This window comes from Mobula birostris, chromosome 5 (genome assembly GCF_030028105.1).
Source record: "Mobula birostris isolate sMobBir1 chromosome 5, sMobBir1.hap1, whole genome shotgun sequence".
NCBI classification, from domain to species: Eukaryota; Metazoa; Chordata; class Chondrichthyes; order Myliobatiformes; family Myliobatidae; genus Mobula; species Mobula birostris.
Genome location: NC_092374.1, coordinates 156,926,133 through 156,948,461, shown reverse-complemented (window position 1 = coordinate 156,948,461; position 22,329 = coordinate 156,926,133). Strand labels below are relative to the sequence as shown.

At 36.3% G+C, this 22,329-nt stretch overlaps 1 protein-coding gene across 14 annotated transcripts in view; it reads right to left on the bottom strand.

Annotated features, from left to right (window-relative positions):
- The window catches only part of mycbp2 (MYC binding protein 2), a 225,403-nt gene that overhangs the window by 58,521 nt on the left and 144,553 nt on the right, over nucleotides 1-22,329 (bottom strand). For 10 of the 14 annotated variants that reach the window (XM_072258758.1, XM_072258761.1, XM_072258763.1 and 7 more), the window contains 6 exons: nucleotides 21,655-21,795; nucleotides 12,747-12,971; nucleotides 11,005-11,137; nucleotides 8,985-9,107; nucleotides 7,860-7,901; nucleotides 2,617-4,269 (listed from right to left, as the gene is read on the bottom strand). In XM_072258758.1, the coding sequence (XP_072114859.1) occupies nucleotides 2,617-4,269; nucleotides 7,860-7,901; nucleotides 8,985-9,107; nucleotides 11,005-11,137; nucleotides 12,747-12,971; nucleotides 21,655-21,795 (2,317 nt within the window). Of the gene's footprint in view, nucleotides 1-2,616; nucleotides 4,270-5,071; nucleotides 5,156-5,569; nucleotides 5,732-7,859; nucleotides 7,902-8,984; nucleotides 9,108-11,004; nucleotides 11,138-12,746; nucleotides 12,972-21,654; nucleotides 21,796-22,329 lie in introns of all 14 variants that reach the window. The other 4 variants (XM_072258769.1, XM_072258770.1, XM_072258771.1 and 1 more) reach the window with 3 other exon arrangements.

Here is a 22,329-nt window from a genome sequence, read left to right as displayed (position 1 = left end):
CCCTGACACTCAAAACTTCTGACACACTGCGAGTGTCTTCCACAGTGAAGACTCAGGCAAAATATTTATTCATTTCTTCTGCCATTTCTCCCTCTTGCTTCTATGTTGGCTTTAAATTCCCTTGTCAGCTATGTCCTGCCCTAAAAAAACTGTTACTTCTTTGGAATGTACCTATTTTGCACCTTCTGAATTGCTCCCAGAAACTCCAGCCATTGCTGCTTGGCCATTATCCCTGTTAATGACCCTTTCAATCAACTTTGGCCAGCTATTCTCTCATGCCTCTGTAATTCACTTTACTCCACTATAATACTGATATATTTGACTTTAGCTTCTCCTTCTCAAATTGCAGGGTGAATCCTATTACCTTAAGATCACTGCCTACTAAGAGTTTCTTTACCTTAAGCTCCTTAATCAAATCTGGTTCATTACACACCACCATTTCCAGAATAGCTGATCTCCTAGTGGACTCAAACATAAGTTGCTCTAAAAAGCCATCTCATAGGCATTTTACAAATTCTCTCTAGGGATCCAAAATCAGCACCAACCTGATTTTCCCAGTCTACCTGCATATTGAAATCCTCCATGACTATTGTAACACTACCCTTTTGACATGCATTTTCTATCTCCCATGTAATTTGTAGTTCACATCTAGGCTACTGTTCAGAGGCCTGTATATAACTCCCATCAGGCTCTTTTTACCCTTGCAGTTTCTTAACTCTACCAACAATGACTTTACATTTTCTGATCCTACCTATGCCACCTCTTTCTAAGGATTTGATTTCATTTTTTTTTAAACCAACAGAGCCATTCTACTCGCTTTGCATACCCTTTCTATATAATGTATATCCTTGGATGTTAAGCTCCCAACTATGATCTTCTTATAGCCACGACTCGGTGATGCCCACAACATCAAACCTGCCAGTACAACTCAGTGATGCCCACCTGCCAATCAAATATTTTATTCCGTATACCTCGTGCTTTCAAATATAACACCTTCAATCCTGTATTTGTCACCCTTTTCGATTTTGTCCCGTTACACTGCAACTCATCCTAATGACTGCAATCTTGCTCTATGATCTGCTTGTCCTTTCTGACAGTCTCACTACAGATTGCCACTGCTTGCGTACCAACTGCAATAAAGTACACTTCCAGAATAGATGTAAACAGTAGACCAGGTCCATTTCCTCAATTTCAGCTGAATGGAAGGGTGTCATTTTAATTACAAATGAGATGGGTGGAAAAAGCTGTCAATGATTCTTGATCTGTACCGTTAATCACTAACACCCCCAAGGGCAGAACAAAAAAAAAGTAGTCTTACGGAAAGAATGGACAAATGGGAATGAGTTAAGATGTAATTTAGTTGTTTAAGATCCCCCAAATAAGAGGGAAAAGGACACTTCTATATAAGAATGAAGATCAATAATTAGGAGGGATGGAATTCGGATAATTGGAAGATTACAGGAGAGTTGGAGAATGAAGCTTTTAATCTGTGAAGAAATGAGCTCAATAAATAAAACTGACATGGAGGCAGAAACTCTAGTCATACTTAAAAGGTATCTGATTGAGCTCTTGATGTGCCAAAACTACAAGACTACATAATGAACTTGAAATAGGATAAGTAGCTTGTGGCTAACATTGTCACATAGTTGAATGGTCTTCATTGTGGAAGCATAGAAATTTACTGCATGAAGAGACCAGATTAGGCTTGCTACCCACCTTCCCTTGTGTAAAACATTCAAGCTCCACCATTAATAGGGCACTTGCAAGTGTAGGAAAACTATCACAAGAGTGAGGTTTTCCTAGTTTATTGTTCTGTTACTTTCAGGCTAATCGTTGGGACTAGTCTGTGGTACGATCAGCAGATGGAAGAAACAACTGGAAAAGACGGAGGCCAAGACATGAGATGAAAGCATCAACTCCAGGCCATGATTGAGAGAATCATTGGAGGCCAAATCTTCTCAAGATACAATGGATATTATTTCAGCATCACTGGAGTGCAAAAAGACTTGCTTACATGAAAGGCAGAAGTTATGTCGACTGCTGGCAACATCTGCCACTTTTCATCAGTTGCCTGACTCCCAATGCTCCAATGCTTATTGGTACATTTAAATTACAATGCCTATTCTATCTTTTATGGAAGTGGGTACTTGCAGTTTAAAAGGAGCTAGAATAGAGGATATGTGGCCCAATGTTGAAATACATATCCTAGCACAACCAGCTTAATCTTCACACATGTTGGGTAAAGGCAAAAACTGCCACTGCCTGCAGTGGAACCATGTGTTCTGGATACTTTGTTGCATCACAGTCAGAAGGAATGGTAAAGGCTAGACATAAAACTAGCTGAGGTAGCACCAAGACCATGCATAGAATCTACAATTAGCAACCACAGAACTAAATGACCTTGGATTGTTCTATTGTTCTAATTTGTGCTCTTCCTTGTAAAAATTGTGCAAATTTATGTTTTTTTTTGTGAATACTGCTTACATGATTCTGCTGTAAGAAAGTTTTTCCATTGCACCTATGCATAGACGTGTATATGACAATGAACTCAACTTTGACAACTAAAAACTATATTATAATAGAAATTTAAACTGGATTGAGAAATAACTTAGTTACCTGGATGAACTTGTCTCATGTGATACGTTACTGGATATTGATGAGATTCACCGCACAGTTCACATATAGTATCTTTCTCCGGGCCTCCCATTGCAAGCTGTGCCATTTCTCCAAAGAGATTTCCTCGTGGTCTTGCTTCTGCTTTGTCTTTCTTTTTCTTTTCTTTCTTGCTCTTTTTGTTATCTTTCTCATTCTCTTTTTTCTTCAATACAGCACTTGAACCAGGGCTAGGAAAAATCATATTCTGAGTGGCTGCTTTGATGGTTGCCATTGAAATATCCTCCCAAAAGGCAACCAGGTGCTGTAAAGTGAGTGGCAATGGGGACTTGCTCTTCACAGAATAATGGTTTGAAGGTTCATAGACTGTTGAATCTACCTTTCCATCTTCATTTTTTTCAGGCAATGGGGGTTCTTTGAGCATTGAGAGCACTTTATTTTTATTAATGCTGCCCATTTTAGATATGTCTGGACCATGAGGAGAAATATTAAACATGTTTAGAGCAGATGATATTTCCAATGAGTGCCTGTTCTTTAGTTTCGTCTCTCTTTCCTCAATCCCTGGTTGGTTGTAAAGGCTGCTTCTCATTGGTGCATGCTCTTTATTCAGGTCAGGATTGAACTTTAAGAAAGATGAGCATGCCATTGCATCATGGACAATCCCTTCATGCCACAGGAAAGCTGCAAATACAGCACGTGCACATTCTGCAACAGAAGGGGACATTGCTCGCTTTGGTGGCTCAACAGATGAAGAAGCATTTTCTTCTTTGAAAATGGTTCCCATTTTCTCCTTCTTGGGCCTCGTGTGTTTGCCAGTACTTTTACGGCTCATCTTTGGGGATGATCGAGTTTCTTGTTCTTCTTTGGGTGGAGCTTTGCCAATGCTGAAGTGAACCTTTGGGGTGGAGTCTTCAGGGTTGTGTAATTCAGCTCGCTTTTCAGATACTGCATCTGAATTGCTGGTTGTTGTCAGAGTGCTAGATGTACAAATAGCAACTATCTCACTGTGGAGATTTTCTTGCACAATCTGAGGGGATGGCACTCTGTTTTCCATGCTGGTGGCAGGCTTAGCCTCCTTGGGTAATAGTTTTGGTTTGGGTGAAGTTGAGCGCCCTCGCAAGTTCTCAGTCAGAGGAACTCTTTTCTTACGAACTGTATCAGGGTCCAAAGTATAGGAATCAGATTTTGATCTCTCCCGTGGCGGATCCAACTTAATTTTTGAGGCTGTATTGATTTTATGAGTTAAGTTTTTCTCATGTGGAGAGTATGACCTTGGAGAATTAGCACTCGATGAGATAGCTTTTCCAGACAACTTTTGCTTTGGCAATGTTGACCGTGAACCTGGCGCTGGTGATTCTGCCCTCGGTCCAATGATTGTCCTCTCATCAGTTTTTAGCAACTGTAACGTATTGTGATTTGGTGAAAGAGATCGACTATGAGAGTCTGACCTCAACTTGGCAGCATCAGATTTAAGCATTAGAGATTCGCTAGCAGTCAAATTTTCGGCATTTTTTGCCTTTGTTTGTTCTACAGCAACCTTGTTGATCCGACCTTCAATTTTTTGCAATTGATTTTCAGTTTTGTGTTTGAAGGGCAAGTCAAAGTTTCCAGAAGGAGTTGAAGGCCTTCCAGATACTACAGTGTTTCCTTTATCACCTGAAAATTATTTGGAAAATACTCACTATTTTTATCTCTGAAGCAAAACCAGCCTATTTCATTACAAACCTTAATGCCTGGAGATAATAACAGGTAAAAGAAAGTAACTTCAACATTGTTGATTTTTCAACGTTTAAAAAAAAATTTCCCTCAGAATTTTACACAAAGCATTTCAAATCTTTAATCATTTTAAAAATGAATACTAAGGTGGTAATTAGTTTTAAAGCCAAAGTGAAAATGTCATCAAGCACTTGTCTTTTCATGTCGATCCTTCAAAACAAAGAGATGGTGAAGATCAGGTTAACTTTCACAAGGTCACTTTGTAAAACCTCACTTTAAAAAAAATCATATAATTGTGGTTAGGTTAACAGTGCAGTTATACCTCAGGCTGCATGCAAGGCAGTCAGATCTATCCAACCTTATTTGAAATAAATCTTTATTTTCCATAAAGAAAATGATATTGAAGCCTTCAATAATAACTGGAGAGTCAATAAATTACCTTTGGCTTACCTAAGAGTTTATAAAAAGAAATTAGTTTTGTTGATAAAGGCCAAAACAATAAAATCTCAAAGTCCATCCTCAAGAATTTCTATAATTTTGTGAAAATACTCTTTCATCAACAGAAGCTAGAGAAGAAAATTGGGTTCATAAGAACAGGGACCAGTATATTACTAGATAAATTTGAATTTCAATATGCAAATAAAAATCAACATTTATATATGAATAAATTAGAAGCAGCCCTGTTGTCCTCAGCAGGATTCAATAGTCACAAATTAGATATTAAAAATCACCATATACCCACCCTTTGCCTTCAGAGATAGAGAGTAGAAACCTGACCCAGGCCCTGTGCATGAGCGCTCACGTGAAGCAAGGCTGCGTGAAGTGTCTACAGAGGAAGACAGCGGCAGATAAGCAGCAAAAGATTCAATGATAGAAATGCCACAGCAGCAAGATCAAGCAAAGCTATTTGCAGATTTTTTTTAAAGCACAAACTTAGTCAGCTGTATGCTTTCAAAACTAAAAACAGTTGTGTTTACAAGTGACCACACTTTGACAATTTCAGTACTAATCCAATGGACCAAATCATTACTTTAAGATTAAAACTTTGTAGATAATAAAGAGCATCACAGTCTGCACAAGTTACTAATATGTAACAGAATGTTGTAAAATATGCAAAAGGTATGCATGGAAACTCAAGATTAATTTGGTACACTACTGAGGGATGAAGGTATACCAAGGTACAATAGCAAAGCCACAGGAAGGAAGGAATACGTTAGGCAGGTGAGACAGACAGACTTACTCAGAAGCTGTGGTTGAGACTGCGGCAAAGAAAGGGGCTGTCCAAACACAAATGGGCTGTGAACAAGGGAAGAGGAAGGTTTTGCAGCTTGACCAAAGACGCTAGAAGCTGGGAGGAAAGGCTGAGACTGAATGGTATTCAGTATGGCGCTCAGTTGGTCACCTGTAGCAGGTAAAATTATACAAGACTAGGTTTGGTTCCTTAATTCCCTTAAACCACACCGTCTAGTGATATTACAAAGCTTTTAAAGTATACGAACACAAAAATGGGGTACATAACCCATTTTATCTTAATGCCAAAGCTACCGGAGTTTATATAAATACATACAGTAAATAAATGAAGACCTGCATTCTAAACTTATTACTCATCAAATACCTTGAAAATATTTAGGTAATAATTCTTTGATTAGTGGGATAATCTGACAAACATAAAATAAATTATGGAAATTTATAGTACATACACAAGTCCAAATAACCAGGCAGTCCTCTGAAGATATTTGCTTCTGTGCAGTAATATTCTCCAAAGATCAGCCCTTTATCTCTTTTACCTATCACCTCGCAGCTCTTAGTTCATCCTGTCACCGCTACCCCCCAACCTTTCCCTTCACAGGTGATAGGTGAGACCCCCTTCTTTTCCAGTCCTGATGAAGGTTCTCAACCCAAAACATTGACGATTTATTCCCCTCCAGAGATACTGCCTGACTTGCTGAGTTCCTCTTGCATTTTGTTACCCAATTTTTTGATGGTTTAATTCTATCTTTAAAAGTAACTCAGCAATATTTTAATCATTCATAACATTCCTCACTGCATAGTCTGCTATGTGCACCTCTCTCTCAGTCTCTGAGCTCAATTCTGACACTACTATCCAAGGCAAGGTTGTGCATTCATGCCTTTAGTGGTACAACAGGTCACAATAATATGGAACTTGTACTCTGGAATACAAAGAGGTAGACAAATACTTTGCCTTGCTTCGGGTTATTTTCTTTGCATCAAGTATAAATCATACTGAACGAGGACAAATTTTTCCCTGAAGGGCATTAATGAACAGATGGCTTTTGCAGCAATCTGGTTTCCTTACTGTTGCAATTTTTGATACTAGCTTTTAATTTGATTATCTGTATTTAAATTTTCCAACTAACATAATGGATTTGTATTCAAATCTTTGATTAAGGAACCTCTGAATATCTGCCCAGTAATTTAACCACTTCGTTACCATTGCTCTGTGATTTAGGATGTTGTCTGAAACATAAGAGAAGTTTGCTGTTTTAAATGGTGGTGCTGAGAAGTCCACAGGGAAAGTGTGTTAGACCAATCCATTCTACACACCAGCTTACTGGTACATGAGTGAATGAGAGAGACCTTGAAGGACACTTGTCTCTCTTCACTCCCAAAGAAAGGAGAGATTTAAACATGCTTAATAACTGGAACTCATTATGCAAAAAGTAAAATGTAGCAACATTATAGGTAAGGTAAATAAGGATTGTTAGATGAAAAAAGCTGCAACAATGGCAATTTTATTTCTTTTTTTTCCACTATCCTTATCAGGTCTTGAAGCTTAAATATAACACAATGTTATAAGACTGAAACAGCAAGTGAAAAAAAAATGGAGAACAAGTATAATATGTATGACTAACAAGTCAATTCAAGGATTCCCTTGTAGATCATTTTATGGCCAGTTTTAGACAAGGATGTGGCCCGGAAGACTGCTAGAATCTTGTTTGACTAAGTTTAGTGCTGAGATAGCCAAGAACAAGAAAAGGAAAGCAATTTATTTGATGGCACAATATTAAGCAGCCCATTAAAAAGCACATTAATGAATAATTTTGCTTATATTTTACAGATGACTGAGGTTTTCAATCTTGAGACCAGTCGAATCATGGCCTAAAAATTCTTTGAAAATATATTTTGAAAAATAAGGATGGAACCTTTCCATTCTGGAACCATTGCAAGAAGTTAATTAAAACAGAACATCTTAGACAAATCTTAGTGTTATGTACCATGTGCCACATATCCATGAGAAATACTAGACAGTAGAAGAATTTTCTTTACTGATTCAAGTGTAGTAGACGGCAAGGGTAATCTTGCAAACAACATTGTTGAAGTTACTTACATGCTATTTTGAATTTAAAACTTTGGACTGCACTTGAACAATTTTACAAATTTACACAAAATTATATTGATAAAGTAAACAAAAAGTTTTCCTTGGGAATGGCACGTCATTTTAAAATTAATACTACCTTCCTAACTTTACTCAAATACAGATATGTAAAAATCATAATATTCGCACTTACCAGGTTCTGTGAACGATCCTAAATCTAGACTTGTTACTTCATCTTTAAAATAGAAAATGCGACAAATTTAGCATAAAGCTTTAATTTTGTGTCAAAGTCTTGAATTTTAACTGCCATAATACAAAGCAGAAACAAATGGCATAACTAAGTAATAAAGATTAATAGTGTATTTGTTATACAATTCAAAAGACAAGGCCCTTGACCTCAAAATTAATTACAATACTTATCAAAACTACTGCTGTGCTATGTTTTAAATGACAATCTAAAATATGAAGCAGCAATCATAGCTAAGATAAGCCATCATGTTTCTGAGTAAATAGGATGTACAATAAAGACGACTTAAGCAATTCAAACATAGAATTCTAGTGTAAAACTTCCTGTGCAATTTTATGGGAGCTTCTGCTGATTAAAGTGTTGGCTTTTGTTGAATGAGTCCTTTTCCTACAGATCTATGGTTGTTTGATTTCTAATTTTTCTAGTCATTGAATTTGCATTTCTTAATATTCTGGAGCAACTCCCAAAAGAACCATCTGACTTTTTATGGCTGTAATTTTATAAACACATATAAACATCCCACCAAAAAATGGTGCTTCAAACTTTAATTATTTATTGAATAAAACAATTGTTGAGTTGAGTTTCAAGAACAATGTAAAAACAGATTTTTCCAAACATAGATAACTGACTCAAGCTACAGCTAATTCCGCCACAAGACTTTCTTCTAAAGAAATTATATATGAATAATAAATTAACATCTGAATTGATAGAGCAGACAGCATAGTAAAAAATATTTTAAAAAGACCATTTATCAAATGGTAAATGTGTTGTTCCTAAATTATTTAATTTTTTTTTACACATAATTATCCTTCTTTAGAAATTGCCGAGAACAATTTATAAAACCAGTCATGCGCACACAAAATATACCAGATTGATTGGTATACATTTGCTATAGAAATCACATTCATTTTATTATCATCAGAACCACAGATTGTATTCTAAACATTATTTCTCCATAAACAACACTAAGCAGAGGGAGATCTGAAACATAGAAAAATAAATTGGAAGTGCTTTAACCTGCAGGGACCAGAAATTCATCAACAGAAAAACTACTCAAATGTTTTCTCACACCTTTGGTATTTGCAAGACTGTAATCAAATCCTTGACTGTTGCCACCAGCACTTCTGTTGAAAGCAGGAGCTGTGAAAGGACTGGGTGGAGGCGTCTGAGGTGCCTGATCCAATAGTACTTGTTCTGTCAAAGACAAATATTAGAGCCCTTTTGCAAACAAAAGCATTTGATTGAAATGTAAAAAAATGCATTTTCACTTGGAGTCAAAACTGATTAAGTACAATGTAATTTTTTCATTTAATTTTGCAAAGAAGTGACATTTTTGCAAAAGACTGAAGGCAAACATCAAATTAACAAGTGATCATTCCAGCCTGTAGTGGAGAATGCCTCTAGCTGAAAAGGGACACGCTCATGACAGAACAGCAAGAATAATCCTGTGTCTAGGAATACAAGACCTTATTGACAAGCTCATTTTGAGAAAGGTCTTAGACCAGCTTTAATTCACCTATTTAATTTAAACAGTTATTAATCCTCAACCATCAGTCTCTTGAACCAGTGGGAATAACTTCATTCAAATTCACTTGTTCCATCGCTGAACTGTTAACAAAATTTATTGACTTACTTTCAAGGACTCTTATCTCATGCTCTCAATATTTATTTCTTATTTATTATTATTTTTTCTCTCTTTTGTATTTGCACAGTTTGCTGTTTTTTGCACATTGGTTGGTAGTCTGCCCTTTTGGTTATGGTCTTTCATTCATTCTCTTACGGTTCTTAGATTTACTGAGTTATGTCCGCAAGAAAACAAATCTCAAGGTTGTATACAGTGACATACATGTACTTTGACAATATATTTACTTTGAACTGGTTGCTTGTTAAGTTTATATTTAAGGTAGCTCTGAATTTGAAGCCAAATGGTAGTTTTATATCTTAATTCTCAGAAATATTGATCAATGAGATATTCTTGAAGACAAAGATAGCCACGGTAGTGTAGCAGTTAGCGTGATGCTATTACAGCTCAGGGCGTTCTGGAATTTGGAGCTCTCTAAGGAGTCTCTATTTGTCCTCCCAGTGGAATGCGTGGCTCTTCCCAAGTGCTCCAGTTGCCTCCCACAATCCAACTTGCCGAGTAGGTTAATTGTCCTGTGGTTAGTTTAGGGTTAATCGCTGTTGTGAGATTGCTGGGACAGCTTGGCTCAAAAGGCTAGAAGAGCATACACACCCTTTCCCTTTAAGTAAAATTGGTAAAATGATCATCTACATGTGAAGAACTTATTTCATGGCAATTAATATATACTGTACATTTTGCTGTATCATGTTGTCCTCCACACATGAATCACAAAATTAATTTTCAAGACTTCCTACTATGAGACACTGGATGGTGGCACAATTTCAATCTCTCATCGCTACAGTTGGAAGTCCTCATCTGCTTCAAAAGGGCAACAATCATATTATTGCCAAAGAATAGCAGGGTGAGCTACATTAATGACCACCATCTCACTGACATCTATGATGATGAAGTGTTTTGAGAGGTTGGTGATGGCTAGAATCAACTTTTGTCCATTGCAATTTGCCTTTTACCACAAAAGGTCTACAGCAGACGCATCTTCTGGGGGGGGGATGGGGGGGAGATACAGATACAGGAACACGAACACATAGCTGTTTTCACTATAATCAGATCAACATTTCATAAAACTTCAACCAAAGTATTTTAAAATTTTTAATTGACCTATGTCATTTCAAGTTCTGGCTAAAAGATTTCAAGATTGCCATTACAGTAAAATACTGGCCATAACATGGCTCATAAAAAGAAAGATAAAGGTTGATATTTTATGAAAATAAGATGTGCAAACATTTTATAATTGGGAGATGATTTTTTTTTTTAAATGCTTTCCAACACTATGCCCAGTTAAACTCTAAAGCTGGCAGGCAAAATTTCCAATAAAACTTCACAATGCATTACCCAAGTCTCTTTGGTATAAAGTGCAAACAAAATAATCGAAGGGAGCAAATTATTTAACTGGCAACTCTGAAAATATAATTTACAGCAATGAGGGTCACTGAATTGTAAGACACCTACCCTCGTCATGTCTTAAGTACTGGTTACCACCTCGGTCCCTGGCCAAGGACCAGGCCTCACCATCACCACTTTCACAGAATTCCACCATGCTGTTCTTATCAAGTTGGATCCACGAGCCCTCATGGTTTGTTACCTATTACACAAATGACACCTTTATTCTGTTTTATGCTTAGCAATGCAATTGTGATCCTTGTAAAATTGAGCTTGTTTAAATGCTTTAAAGATCAACTTTAAAAACTTCAGCAGCTGCAGCTCATCATTGAAAGGAAAGACCCATCTTACCTGGGAAAACATTGCCAAAAGCACTGCAAAGTAAAGTACTTAGTCTGGCGTAGCAGCTTCTTGATTTTGAGTCTTAAAAAGACAACTCTGAATTTAGACATAATGGGCCAGAATTTGCTGGAGATTTGGTTCTCACCACATGCCTGGTTAGTTGAGAATTTTTCCTGCAACCTTAAGCTCCAAAATATTTTTGATGTTCAAGCTGCTAGAAGTGAGAGCTGACAATAGTGCAGGAAGGGCAAAGAGCATCTGGCACTTGATGAAGAACAAAACCAACCATATAGCAAAATCAACTAGATGAAAGAAATGCAAACTAAATGGACAACAAAGGAGACATATCAGATTAGTTACATTGTGAGGAAGAACAAGTGATTTGAGGGATGGAAAGACAAAAAGTACTATTTACTATTTTAAGAAATACTTCTAACACCGAGATTTTAGTTGTTCAGCTTCTTGGTCAGATAGATTAATTGGCAGTCATTGATAATTACGTTGAAAATCAAATACAATTACTAGATTTAACTATTTGTCTAAATTTATGGACAGTTAATATGCAAATAGAGCAAGATTAAGTGCAAAGATGTTTTAGTGAAATTAATGCTGGAGCAGGATCAGTTACCCAACATGCAGCAATTCACAATTCATGGGGGGTGCTGCCCTTGTCCCAAACTACTAGACAATCTGTCTATTAATTACGATATGCCTCATTCGCATGCTGTTAACTTATTCAGCAAATTCCAGCCCAATCAATTTTAAAATGTTGTCTATTGTAACTGTTTCTCAATATGCAGCACTATTCCTAATTGGTAGGTACACCATTGTATAAAATAAAGATCTGCATGACCAATCACTGGGCCCGAGTAAGTGGAAGATTAGAAATTAGTTATAATTTTCAGTTGCATTTAAACACTTACTGCAGCCTGTAGCTACTACATTTTAGAATCAATTTCACACTGAATTGTACACAAATATCAGATTCTCTTAATTTCAGTAAAACCTGGTTTATAACTCAATTATTTAAATTACTACATATAGCTTTAAAATTGTAGAAAAAAGATATTTACATCAATTTACATACTTCACAAAATATAGCATTTTTAAAATCAAACTATTTAAAGAGTGATTAATGTGTGATATAAATAATAATGAACATTAGTTTCTGAAATTTAGAAAAAAATGAAAGAAAATCAAAACAGAACATGCTGAATCATTGAAAAAAAATATAGCTCAGAGGTAGAGGATGCACCAGCAAATCAGCAACTTTGGTAAGCATGGTATAAAAGCTTCCACCATTCGTTAAGCACCCAAATGCAACAATACCTATTTTAAAGAAGAAATTATACCAATACCAGATGTCCTCTTATAATACTATGCAAAAGCTTGAGAAGACATCAATTTTGCAGCATTTGCTCTATTGTGTTGATTGGTACCTGCAATAACACACTTTCATGAATCCATACCTCGCCTAATGCCTTGACTCTGTTCCCAAGAACTAACATTCCAATGGGGATACCTCTAAGGTTAGGGCAGCTCCTGATGTTGTGCCCTGAAGGCCCAGTCTTCACTACCTTATATACTCCTGGTCCGCCTTGCAGGAACATCTTTTCCTGCTCTTTCAACACTACTTCATGGGACCGACGTGAATTTACTTCTCTGAAGTAATCATCAGTGATGGATTTAGGCTCCTACAAATAAAAACGGTAACTTAGCATATTTGAAAATAGCTTTTTACAGACAATTTATAATATACAAAACAAGAATTTCAAGTTTATGATTGCAGGAGCAAAATTAGTATTCATAGACAATAAAGCATAATTCACTGTTTCATACGCTATAAAACTACTGCCTTTTCTATCAAAGTCCAAATGTGAACACTCAAAGTTGGAATGTAACCACATGGTATATCATCAAGGTGTCCTGGAATGATAGTCCCATAATTATTCCAATCAAAGAACAGGTCAAAGATATGTTGGCTCTGATATACAAAATTTGCAATATTTTCTAAAAGAAGTGTTCAACAATGGTTACTGTTCCCTTCAAAGTCAAAACCATGAAGAATTTTACTGAGAATTTGGCAACATTAAAGTAGCTTTCATCTTTGACAGATTCTTTTCTGAGGAAAAATTTGAAACAGGCATCCAAACTTTACTTGTAAGAGAGGAAACCACTACTATCATGAAATTATTAACTAGTATGAAATAGTCTTGGCATTTAAAATAAATGCATTCTATACCTTGATGAAAATGGTACAATTATAACTTAGTGAAAGAAAAATACTTTAAACTGTGGTTAATATAACAAATTATGACAAAAATGAAGACTGGAAATATTCATCAATTCCATAAGCATCTGTAAAAGCCATGTTGATACCTTGCATGTAACATTCACTAGAAGGGAAAGGCAAGAAAACATCTTAATAGCGGATGAGAAATAAAGTTGCTTCAGCTAGAGAGAGGTTCCAGATGAGTCAAACTGATTACAAAGTTCGATACTCCAACAAGATGTAGAGGTTGCCATCATTTCAACTCGGCAAACAAACTTGTTAATGGCCAGAATAATGAATACACACGAGAAAAGTTCATAAAGGGAAAAACTGAAGGAGCACAACATTTATATACACAAAAGTTAGAAATAAAATTTTGCAGCAGGGAAAAATAATCATTTCTGCAACTATCTAACATGCCAACATGATATTACAATATTTTATAACAATTGTGCCGTCTTGTATAAATTGAGTGATTTTTTTTTCTTGTGAATATAGCTCGTATTTGCCATGCATTGCACTTACGCACATGACAAACTCAAATTTAATGCAGACAATTCAACTGGTCTCCCAAACTTTCCCTCACATCTTTGCATTACTAAATCACAGATTCCAGTAGCGAACACTTTTTAATCACAATTGCAAACTTTCCAGGGAAAATGCTAACTGACACCCTAATCCACAAATTACTGCTCTCTTGTTATCTTCTTCCATTTGTAAGTATTCCCTATTAGCCACAGAAATAAATTGCTTGATAAATTTCATCCTATTAAGTTAATTACGCTATTATACAATGAATTCAATAAGCAACCAGAATCTGGAAGATGGTAATCTTGGACACAACAAAAATTTGTTGAGTCTTTTTATATTGGACTTGTTTGTGCTCAATGGAAAAAGAACTAATTATTTAACCTAGAAATAGAGCCAAGTTAATTGGTATGAAACAAATGTCAAGAAAGTCAATAAACAAACTGATCTTTAGCATGATTAATCCCTAAAAATTAAATACTTTTGCTTTTTAAAATTAAAGACAAAAATGTTCTCTGAAGAGTCAAACATGCTTATTTTTATTTAAACTTACCTGATATGAAACAGTGTTAGAAGTCACTTCCAAGTACCTTATTCCAGAACTAGCATTAAAGACAACACAGCAACAATGCTCAAGACAAACACTGATAGGGCCCCAACTGAGATGTCAAGAGATTGTGATGAATTTGTTACTTAAGATAGCTGTGTGTGCATTCTTTTAATCCAATTATCAACATTCTCCAGTTACATTGCAATGTCACAAAAATTCAACCAAACAGGTATTTGCCTTTCATAAACCCAAGAGGTTCTGCAGATAGTTGAAATATTGAGCAACATACATAAGAAGTTGCTTGAAAAACTCAGCAAGTCAGGCAGCATCTCTACGGAAAGGAATAAACAGTTGATGTTTTGGAGCAAAAATCCTTCCAATGGGTTTAAAGGATTTATCTAACAAATTTAATATTTAACACACAGCGCATATTTTCGTCGCATGAATATAGCGATAAGTCAATTATCAGGGGTGGACACGGGAGCTTGAAGTAAGTGATGAACGAACAGGTAAAAGTGCTAGAGGCAGGTTCGATATTATCATTTAAAGAAAAATTGGATAGGTATATGGACAGGAAAGGAATGGAGGGTTATGGGTTGAGTGCAGGTCGGTGGGACTAGGTGAGAGTAGCGTTCGGCACGGACTAGCAGGGCCGAGATGGCCTGTTTCCGTGCTGTAATTGTTATAAATCACTTATAATGGCCCCCCATTTCAAATTAACGTCCCATTCTTATTTTGACATGTTTATGATGGCCTCCTTGACTGCCATAGTGAGGCCAAACTCACGTTGGAGTAGCAACACCTCATATCCCATCTGTGTAGCTTCCAAGTTGATGGCATAAACATTCATTTTTCCAACTTCCAATCACCTCCCCATCTCTTTTTCTATTCCCCATTCTTATTACCCTCTCATCCCTTCTCTTCTCATGACCTGTCCATCCCTTCTGGTTCCCTTCCGTTCCTTTTTTCAATGGTCTAAGGTCCTCCCTTATCAGATTCTTTCCTCAGCCCTTGGTCTTTTCCATCTATCCCCTCCCAGCTTCTTCCTACATCCCCTACCCCTCACCCACCCACCTTTCCTCTCACCTCAGCTTGTACTCATTTCCCTTCCCTCCCGTTCTTATTGCTTCTGCTCCCTTCCATTTCAGTCCTGATGAAAAATCTCAGCCCAAAATGTCAAATTCCCCTCCATGGATGTTGCCCAATTTGCTGAAGTTCTCCAGCATTTTGTGTGTGTTGCTAAGGCATTTGCCTTTGATACTTTCAACTGATTTAACAGTGAAAGTAATGAAGCAATTGTCAATTGTTTAATAAATGTGAGACCCTAATGTGAAACAAATAATCTTTCTTTCCATTTTCTATTCCAAATAAGATTAAACAAAAAGTCAAAAAGGAAATAGGATAAAACATGGCAAACAAAAAGATTAAAATATTTACAGTTTCGTAGAAATTTAATTTAGCTTCCATTTTACTGCATAAACAATAAATGTTTGCCAGTTCAAATCTCCAAAAGTCTTTTGCACTGGATATGTTTCTAATTCAACACTCAAAACTCTGTTTTAAAAAGTCTCTAAATTCTTCACTGATTTTTGTGAAAGGAGCTCAAGTAGGAAAAAATCAAAGTCACATTGTAGTTCTACAATGTTTAGGAGAATGGTGTGCCTCTTTTGAAGGCAGTTCATCATGGATTCAATAGACTGATTTCCAGGTTGTGGGGACTGACCAGAGGACAGTCTGATTAAAGCATCCATACATATTAGAGCGCAAAAGAATGAGATGAAATATTAAAAAAAACTTTGCTGTAATTTAAATGAATAGATGCTTTGTTGCTCCAGGCTTGAGTTTCCAGCAACTCTAGCACCTCAGATTAAGGTAATCACAATTTATGTCTATAAGGAGATGCATTTTTTCTTTGTGGAGAACTGCAATTCTTTGGATATCACCATGCCAAAGTCCTGTGGAAATTCTGCTGTTTATATATTCCAGAGAAGGAGAACTTAAGCTTTTAGACACAAGGTGAAATAAAGGGATACCAGGATTCAGGCAGTTAAGTGATTCTGAAGCACTGATCAGGCAAGGTCTTAACTAAAGAACTTCTTTTAACACCAAAATGAGTCATTTCTCTAAAATGGTCTGCGCTCAGATTTCCAAAACAGTTCATTCCAATCTAATATTTAATGCTATAATTTAACTGTTTAAATTTTCCTTTCCCATTGCTTTAAAGAAAAACTGCCTTAACCTAATCTATGACTAAGGCACTTTCCCTTTGGACATTTCCTTATTCTACAGCAGTGCTCAAAAGGGTGGCACTGCATTGTCTACAGCATTTGACCATTGGGAATGCCATCGCCACATAACATCTAATGACCTTCAGGCCTCATTTCAGTCTGGATCAGCCACATCTTTATCCTTCTCACCTCTGTTGCCTCAGTACTCAATTCCATTATATTTTCTAACACAGCCCTGGAAGGTCAGAAATCCCAGATTATTTGTTCTTATTTGTAACTTCAGCTTCTCCTTTCTGAGTCCACTATTTCATATGAGGATGATTTCTATCCCACTTAGGGGCCAAATGCAGGTAAATAGAAGGAGCTTAAATGGAAATCCTAGTTAGCATGGACCAGATGGATCAAAGGGCCTGCTTCCATGCAAAATGACTGACTTAGCTTCTTAAGACCAAAGGAGCAGAATTAGGCCATTCAGCCCATCAAGTCTGCTCCCTCATTCCATGGCTGATCTATTTTCTCTCAGCCCCCATTTCCTGCCTTCTCCCCATAACCTTTGACCTTTCAATCTCTGCTTTAAATATACTCAATGGCTTGGCCTGCACAGCTGCCTGTGGCAATGAATTCCACAGATTCACAACCCCCAGTTCAATTTATTTATTTAGAGATACAACACAGTAACAAGCCTTTTCAGCCCAATGAGTCTGTCTTGCTCAACTACACCCATATGACCAATTAACCTTTTAATCCTTGTGTCTCTGGAATGTGTGAGGAAACTGGGGTAAGCTAAGGAAACCCACACGGGGGTCACAGGGAGAATGTACAAACTCTTCACAGACAACAGCAAGAAATTCCTCCTCATTCCTGTTCTAGAGAGTTGCATATTAGCCAACAGTTCCTAGTCTCCCAATCTTGTTTTTCCCACGTATATCAAGCCAATGTCTTTTGAAACAAACTTTCTCTCCAATATGGTGAATAAGCTTCTTGGCTTTAAAATACATTAATTAGAAGTGCAGTACTTAATTAGGGACAAGCAGACAGAAGAACAGACATTTTACGAAGTGAGTTAGAGACTAGAAGGCAAGAGAAATAATGAAGTATACGAAAGTCCTAAACAGAAGAAATCAGTGATGGAGCACTGACATAAAGAGATATAATTTTACTCTTACTTTTATTCTATCATAAATTATACGGCAGATCAATTAATTTTATAATTTTAGCTCAAAGTCATATAGTAGTTTGAGATTAATGCAGAAGTTCATTTTACAACACACTACAAATAGTAACTGTTTTATTTAAAACAACAGTAAGGTTAAAAGGCAACAATGTAGGAGAAGTTTGGAAATACTACACGCGAATACGATTTGGGTACTGCACTTCAGTTTTAAGTGTGCGATTGCATTACAAATGAAGTACCAAGGGACAGAGTTTTGATGCTACTTAGTAAATAGAGAAGTTGAATGAAGAGAAGTTATTGAGATGAGTCAATATCAATAGCAATGGCTCAAGGAAGAAGAAAACAAAACAACAGTTTTTGAGAGATTAAAAAATAACTCAGAATTTTTTTCCCTTTCCTCTAGGAGCAATCTGTTAGATCTTAGATGTTTCAAAACCAACTCTGCTTTCATTATGACAAACTGAAGCAGGCTGGTGGTGCAGTGGCATCCGCACCAGCCTTTGAGGTGAATGGTCCCAAATTCAAATCCGGCTGGCTCCTTGCATGCTTTCCATCTGTGCTGGGTTGAGTGTCAAGCTAGCAACTTGACCTCGTAAAAACAGATAAATCCTAGTGAAACAGCAAGGTTGCCACCCAATGCGTCACAAGGCACAGAGAAGAACAATACATGATAAACTGAAGTACTTGGCAGGCCAACAATTTCAACACAGCAATCTCACTTATACTGAGAAATCAGCCATGTCAAAACAAATAAAGAAATGTAAACTAAGAAAATTGCATAAGATTTAATGTACAGTAAAATTTAAATGTGAACTTAGTGTAGATCTGCATGATTTTCAACATAAATATCACAACTGGTGCACGATGCATGACGAGAAGCAAAGATCTGAGTATTATTTAAAAGAAAGAACTGGTTAAAACATCTATTGAAAGAAAGTAATTTCACTGTCACTGTTCCAGGAGGGTTGCACTCATTAAATTCAACACCTATTTGAATATAACAATGGATAAAGCAAAATGTGAAATTAAAAAGCTCAAAAATAAATGTTATTTTAAAAAAGCTGGTTTCAGATGTGCATGATTGTTTAAAATAAATAGCTCGAAACACAAATAAACTTTCAACCGAATCAATAAAGCAATATTCCATTATACAACACTGAATGTACTAAACTAGTACCTCTCTTTTGACTTTTTCTTAAACTCAACTTGTAAATTTTGCACTGTTTGCAACACAATCCACCTCTAATCTTGCCACACAGAAACATGCATCAACAATAAATCCTATGGCATACGCGTTAAATATCTGCAACTGGATTGCAGGTAATAAACCTGAGTGAAGTGGCTTGCTCAAGATAAGAATTAACAGAGCATGTGTATAGCTTTCACTTGCGTAACACCACTATGTTACTCCAGCCCATTAACCCATATGCTGCCATCAGTGAACATGTGTAAATTTAGATATTCCTTAGTGCTAATACAACGTGTTCATTGGAAGCTAGCTGAGCTTGCATGCTTTATAGTTTAATTTCATGGATGTTAGAATGTAAATTAGTTCCATGTCATTTGGAAATAAAATTGCAAAAGTACATTTCATGTATAGAAACCTATAGAATACATAAAACTATCTATTGCTGTTTTAGCCAATTTGAACCAGATATTTTAGATTTTAATCATGATAATGTAATAAATATCAAAATGGTTGTTGTAAATGGTTGGTGACTGCAATTTAATTTTACTTTAATTAATTACACAAGAGAATAGAAGTGAAAACCATTTGATTCCACTCTTTTGCAAATTTTTCCATTTATCTTCAATATCAGCACAGGTTAAAAGTTAAAGCCAAAAATGATTTTAAAAAACTACCATGTTAGATGCAAAACTGCTGTTAATATACAAACATTTTCCATTTATCTTTATTAGTTCAGTAAATCTTCCCCAAATTAATTTTTTATCCTACATTTTATTTCTCAGAACATGGACTCAAGAACTACCATTCTTTGTGTAAAATCTATAATGAAGTAGAATTGATTTAAAATTTCATTTATCTTATACTCTTTTCTTAACCCTATTACACTAAGGCTGTAGTGCAGCTAGCAGCAAAGCTGTAGCACATGGCCAATTAATACTTTTGCCCTGAAGAAAGAAGTGCTTCATTTTAAATTCAAGCCAAACCAACAGATATTTTTGACAGGATTTTTTCTAAACATTCAATTTCCTGTTTTCCTCCCCAAATAATGAAGCTGAAAAAAATTAATATAAATGAAAGTGCCTCAAACAAATTAAGAATATTCCTTGTGTTCATACACTCAGTGGCCACTTTATTAGGTACACCTGCTTGTTAATGCAAAGATGTAATCAGCCAGTCATGTGACAGCAACTCAAAAGCATAAAAGCATGCAGACTTAGTCAAAAAGTTCAGTTGTTGTTCAGACCAAACATCACAATGGGAAGAAATGTGAACTAAGTGACTTTGACCGTGGAATGATTGTTTATGCCAAATGGAATGGTTTGAATAGCTGAGGTTCAGGAATTTTCATGCACAACAGTCTCTAGAGTTTACAGAGAATGGTGTAAAAAACAAAAAAAACATGCAGTGACCGGCAGATCAGTGGGGGGGAGGAAAAAAGCCTTGTTAATGAGAGAGGTCAGGAGAATGGGCGGACCCGTTCAAGCTGACAGCAAGGCGTCAATAATTTAAATAATCACGCATTACAACAGTGGTGTGAAGAAAGCATCTCTGAATGTCCATGTCAAACCTTGAAGTGGATCAGCTACATCAGCAGACCACCACACCAGGGCACCACTCCTGTATTTAATAAAGTGGCCACTGAATGTATACTTGTAAATCACTCCCCAAATTACTCCTCACATTAGATATCTGTATTTGGACATGCCATCCATCAAGCGTATAATCTCTTCATCTTATTCTGTGCACGTCAAACAAAAAAAAACTTTTGACTACGGTTTGTCACTATCTTGCATAACTGCAAAACGCAACTCTATAATAAACAGTATACTAAAAAAAGTGTAAGTGACCCGAGTTACAGAAAGTGCTGTTTCAATTAAGAGGTGACTGGTTTGGATAATCAAGCGTTTCTTAAAATAAATTCTGCTTAGTTCAGAGGAAGGCAGAATTATAGTTACTGACAAAATATTGTTTTTTTTCCATGTGAGGAGACCTATTTAACATATTTCTCTCAATCACTGCTAAAAAACTAAACTCAGAGGTTTTCAATAATGAAATAAAAAAACTCTCCTCTCTCTTCTCAAAATTCAGTAGTTGTGCTGAGTGCTTTAGGTTGAATGTTTATATTAGTTTGGTGCAGCATTAGTTTCTATATATTAAGTTAATAATATATTCAATTGAAAGCAAATCCTTGATTAAAAACATTTTGTCCCTTCCCATCACACTAAACTATGGGCTTTATTAAAGCATAGCCTTCCAAATGAGCGATTTCATTCCTTGACAATTAAATTTGCCACATCAATTGTAAAAGTTAGTATTAAAAGGTGAAAGCAATTGTTTTATTAATGCATTCTAGGTAATCGTGCATAACAGTGCTCACAGACAGCAAAGGGGTTAAACTGCCAAAACAGGCATTTCACCATTGGCACCTTTACTTACATCAACAGGGACCAGAAGGCTCTTGCCCAGGTGTTGGTTAAAAGAGAGGCACCAGGCTTCAGTGTAACCATTCATGTTGGGAACATACTTCTTTAAAGTCTCATCATTCAGTCTCAGCCATACCCCATCATCATTGTGGATCTATGGGAAACAAGCAACAAAAACGAGCCGTGCCCTCCTGTAACTGCCCCAGAGCTAGAAAGGACTATGAGGCTCCAGACTAGAGATAAAGTGGGTATCAGAGATTAGATTTTAGCCTTGAGTGAACTGATAAAATGGATGGCAAACTAACCAGCACAAAATCAGAGACCTAATGTTTTACTGAACATGACATGCTAGGGAAGCTGTAAGCTGGTTCTGCTTAAAACCAGCCTAAACAAATGATTAAAGTAAGAAATAACATGGCGCACAGAAGTTGGTAAGAACGGACAGATTCGTCTTTGGAAATAATTTACTTTAATTACTTATTACGTATTCAAGTTGAAGCCATCCTGTGTACATTGCTCTTACAAAAATAAATATGCCACACAGTTGTATTATATTTAAATAATATTTATCTCATCTAATAACTGTATTAGCTTTCAGTAATGATTGGGTGCCTCCTTCTATTATATTCCAGCTCCAAATGTTAGTTAAAATTTGCCCAAATTTAGTTGCAATGTCAGCTTCATCTTA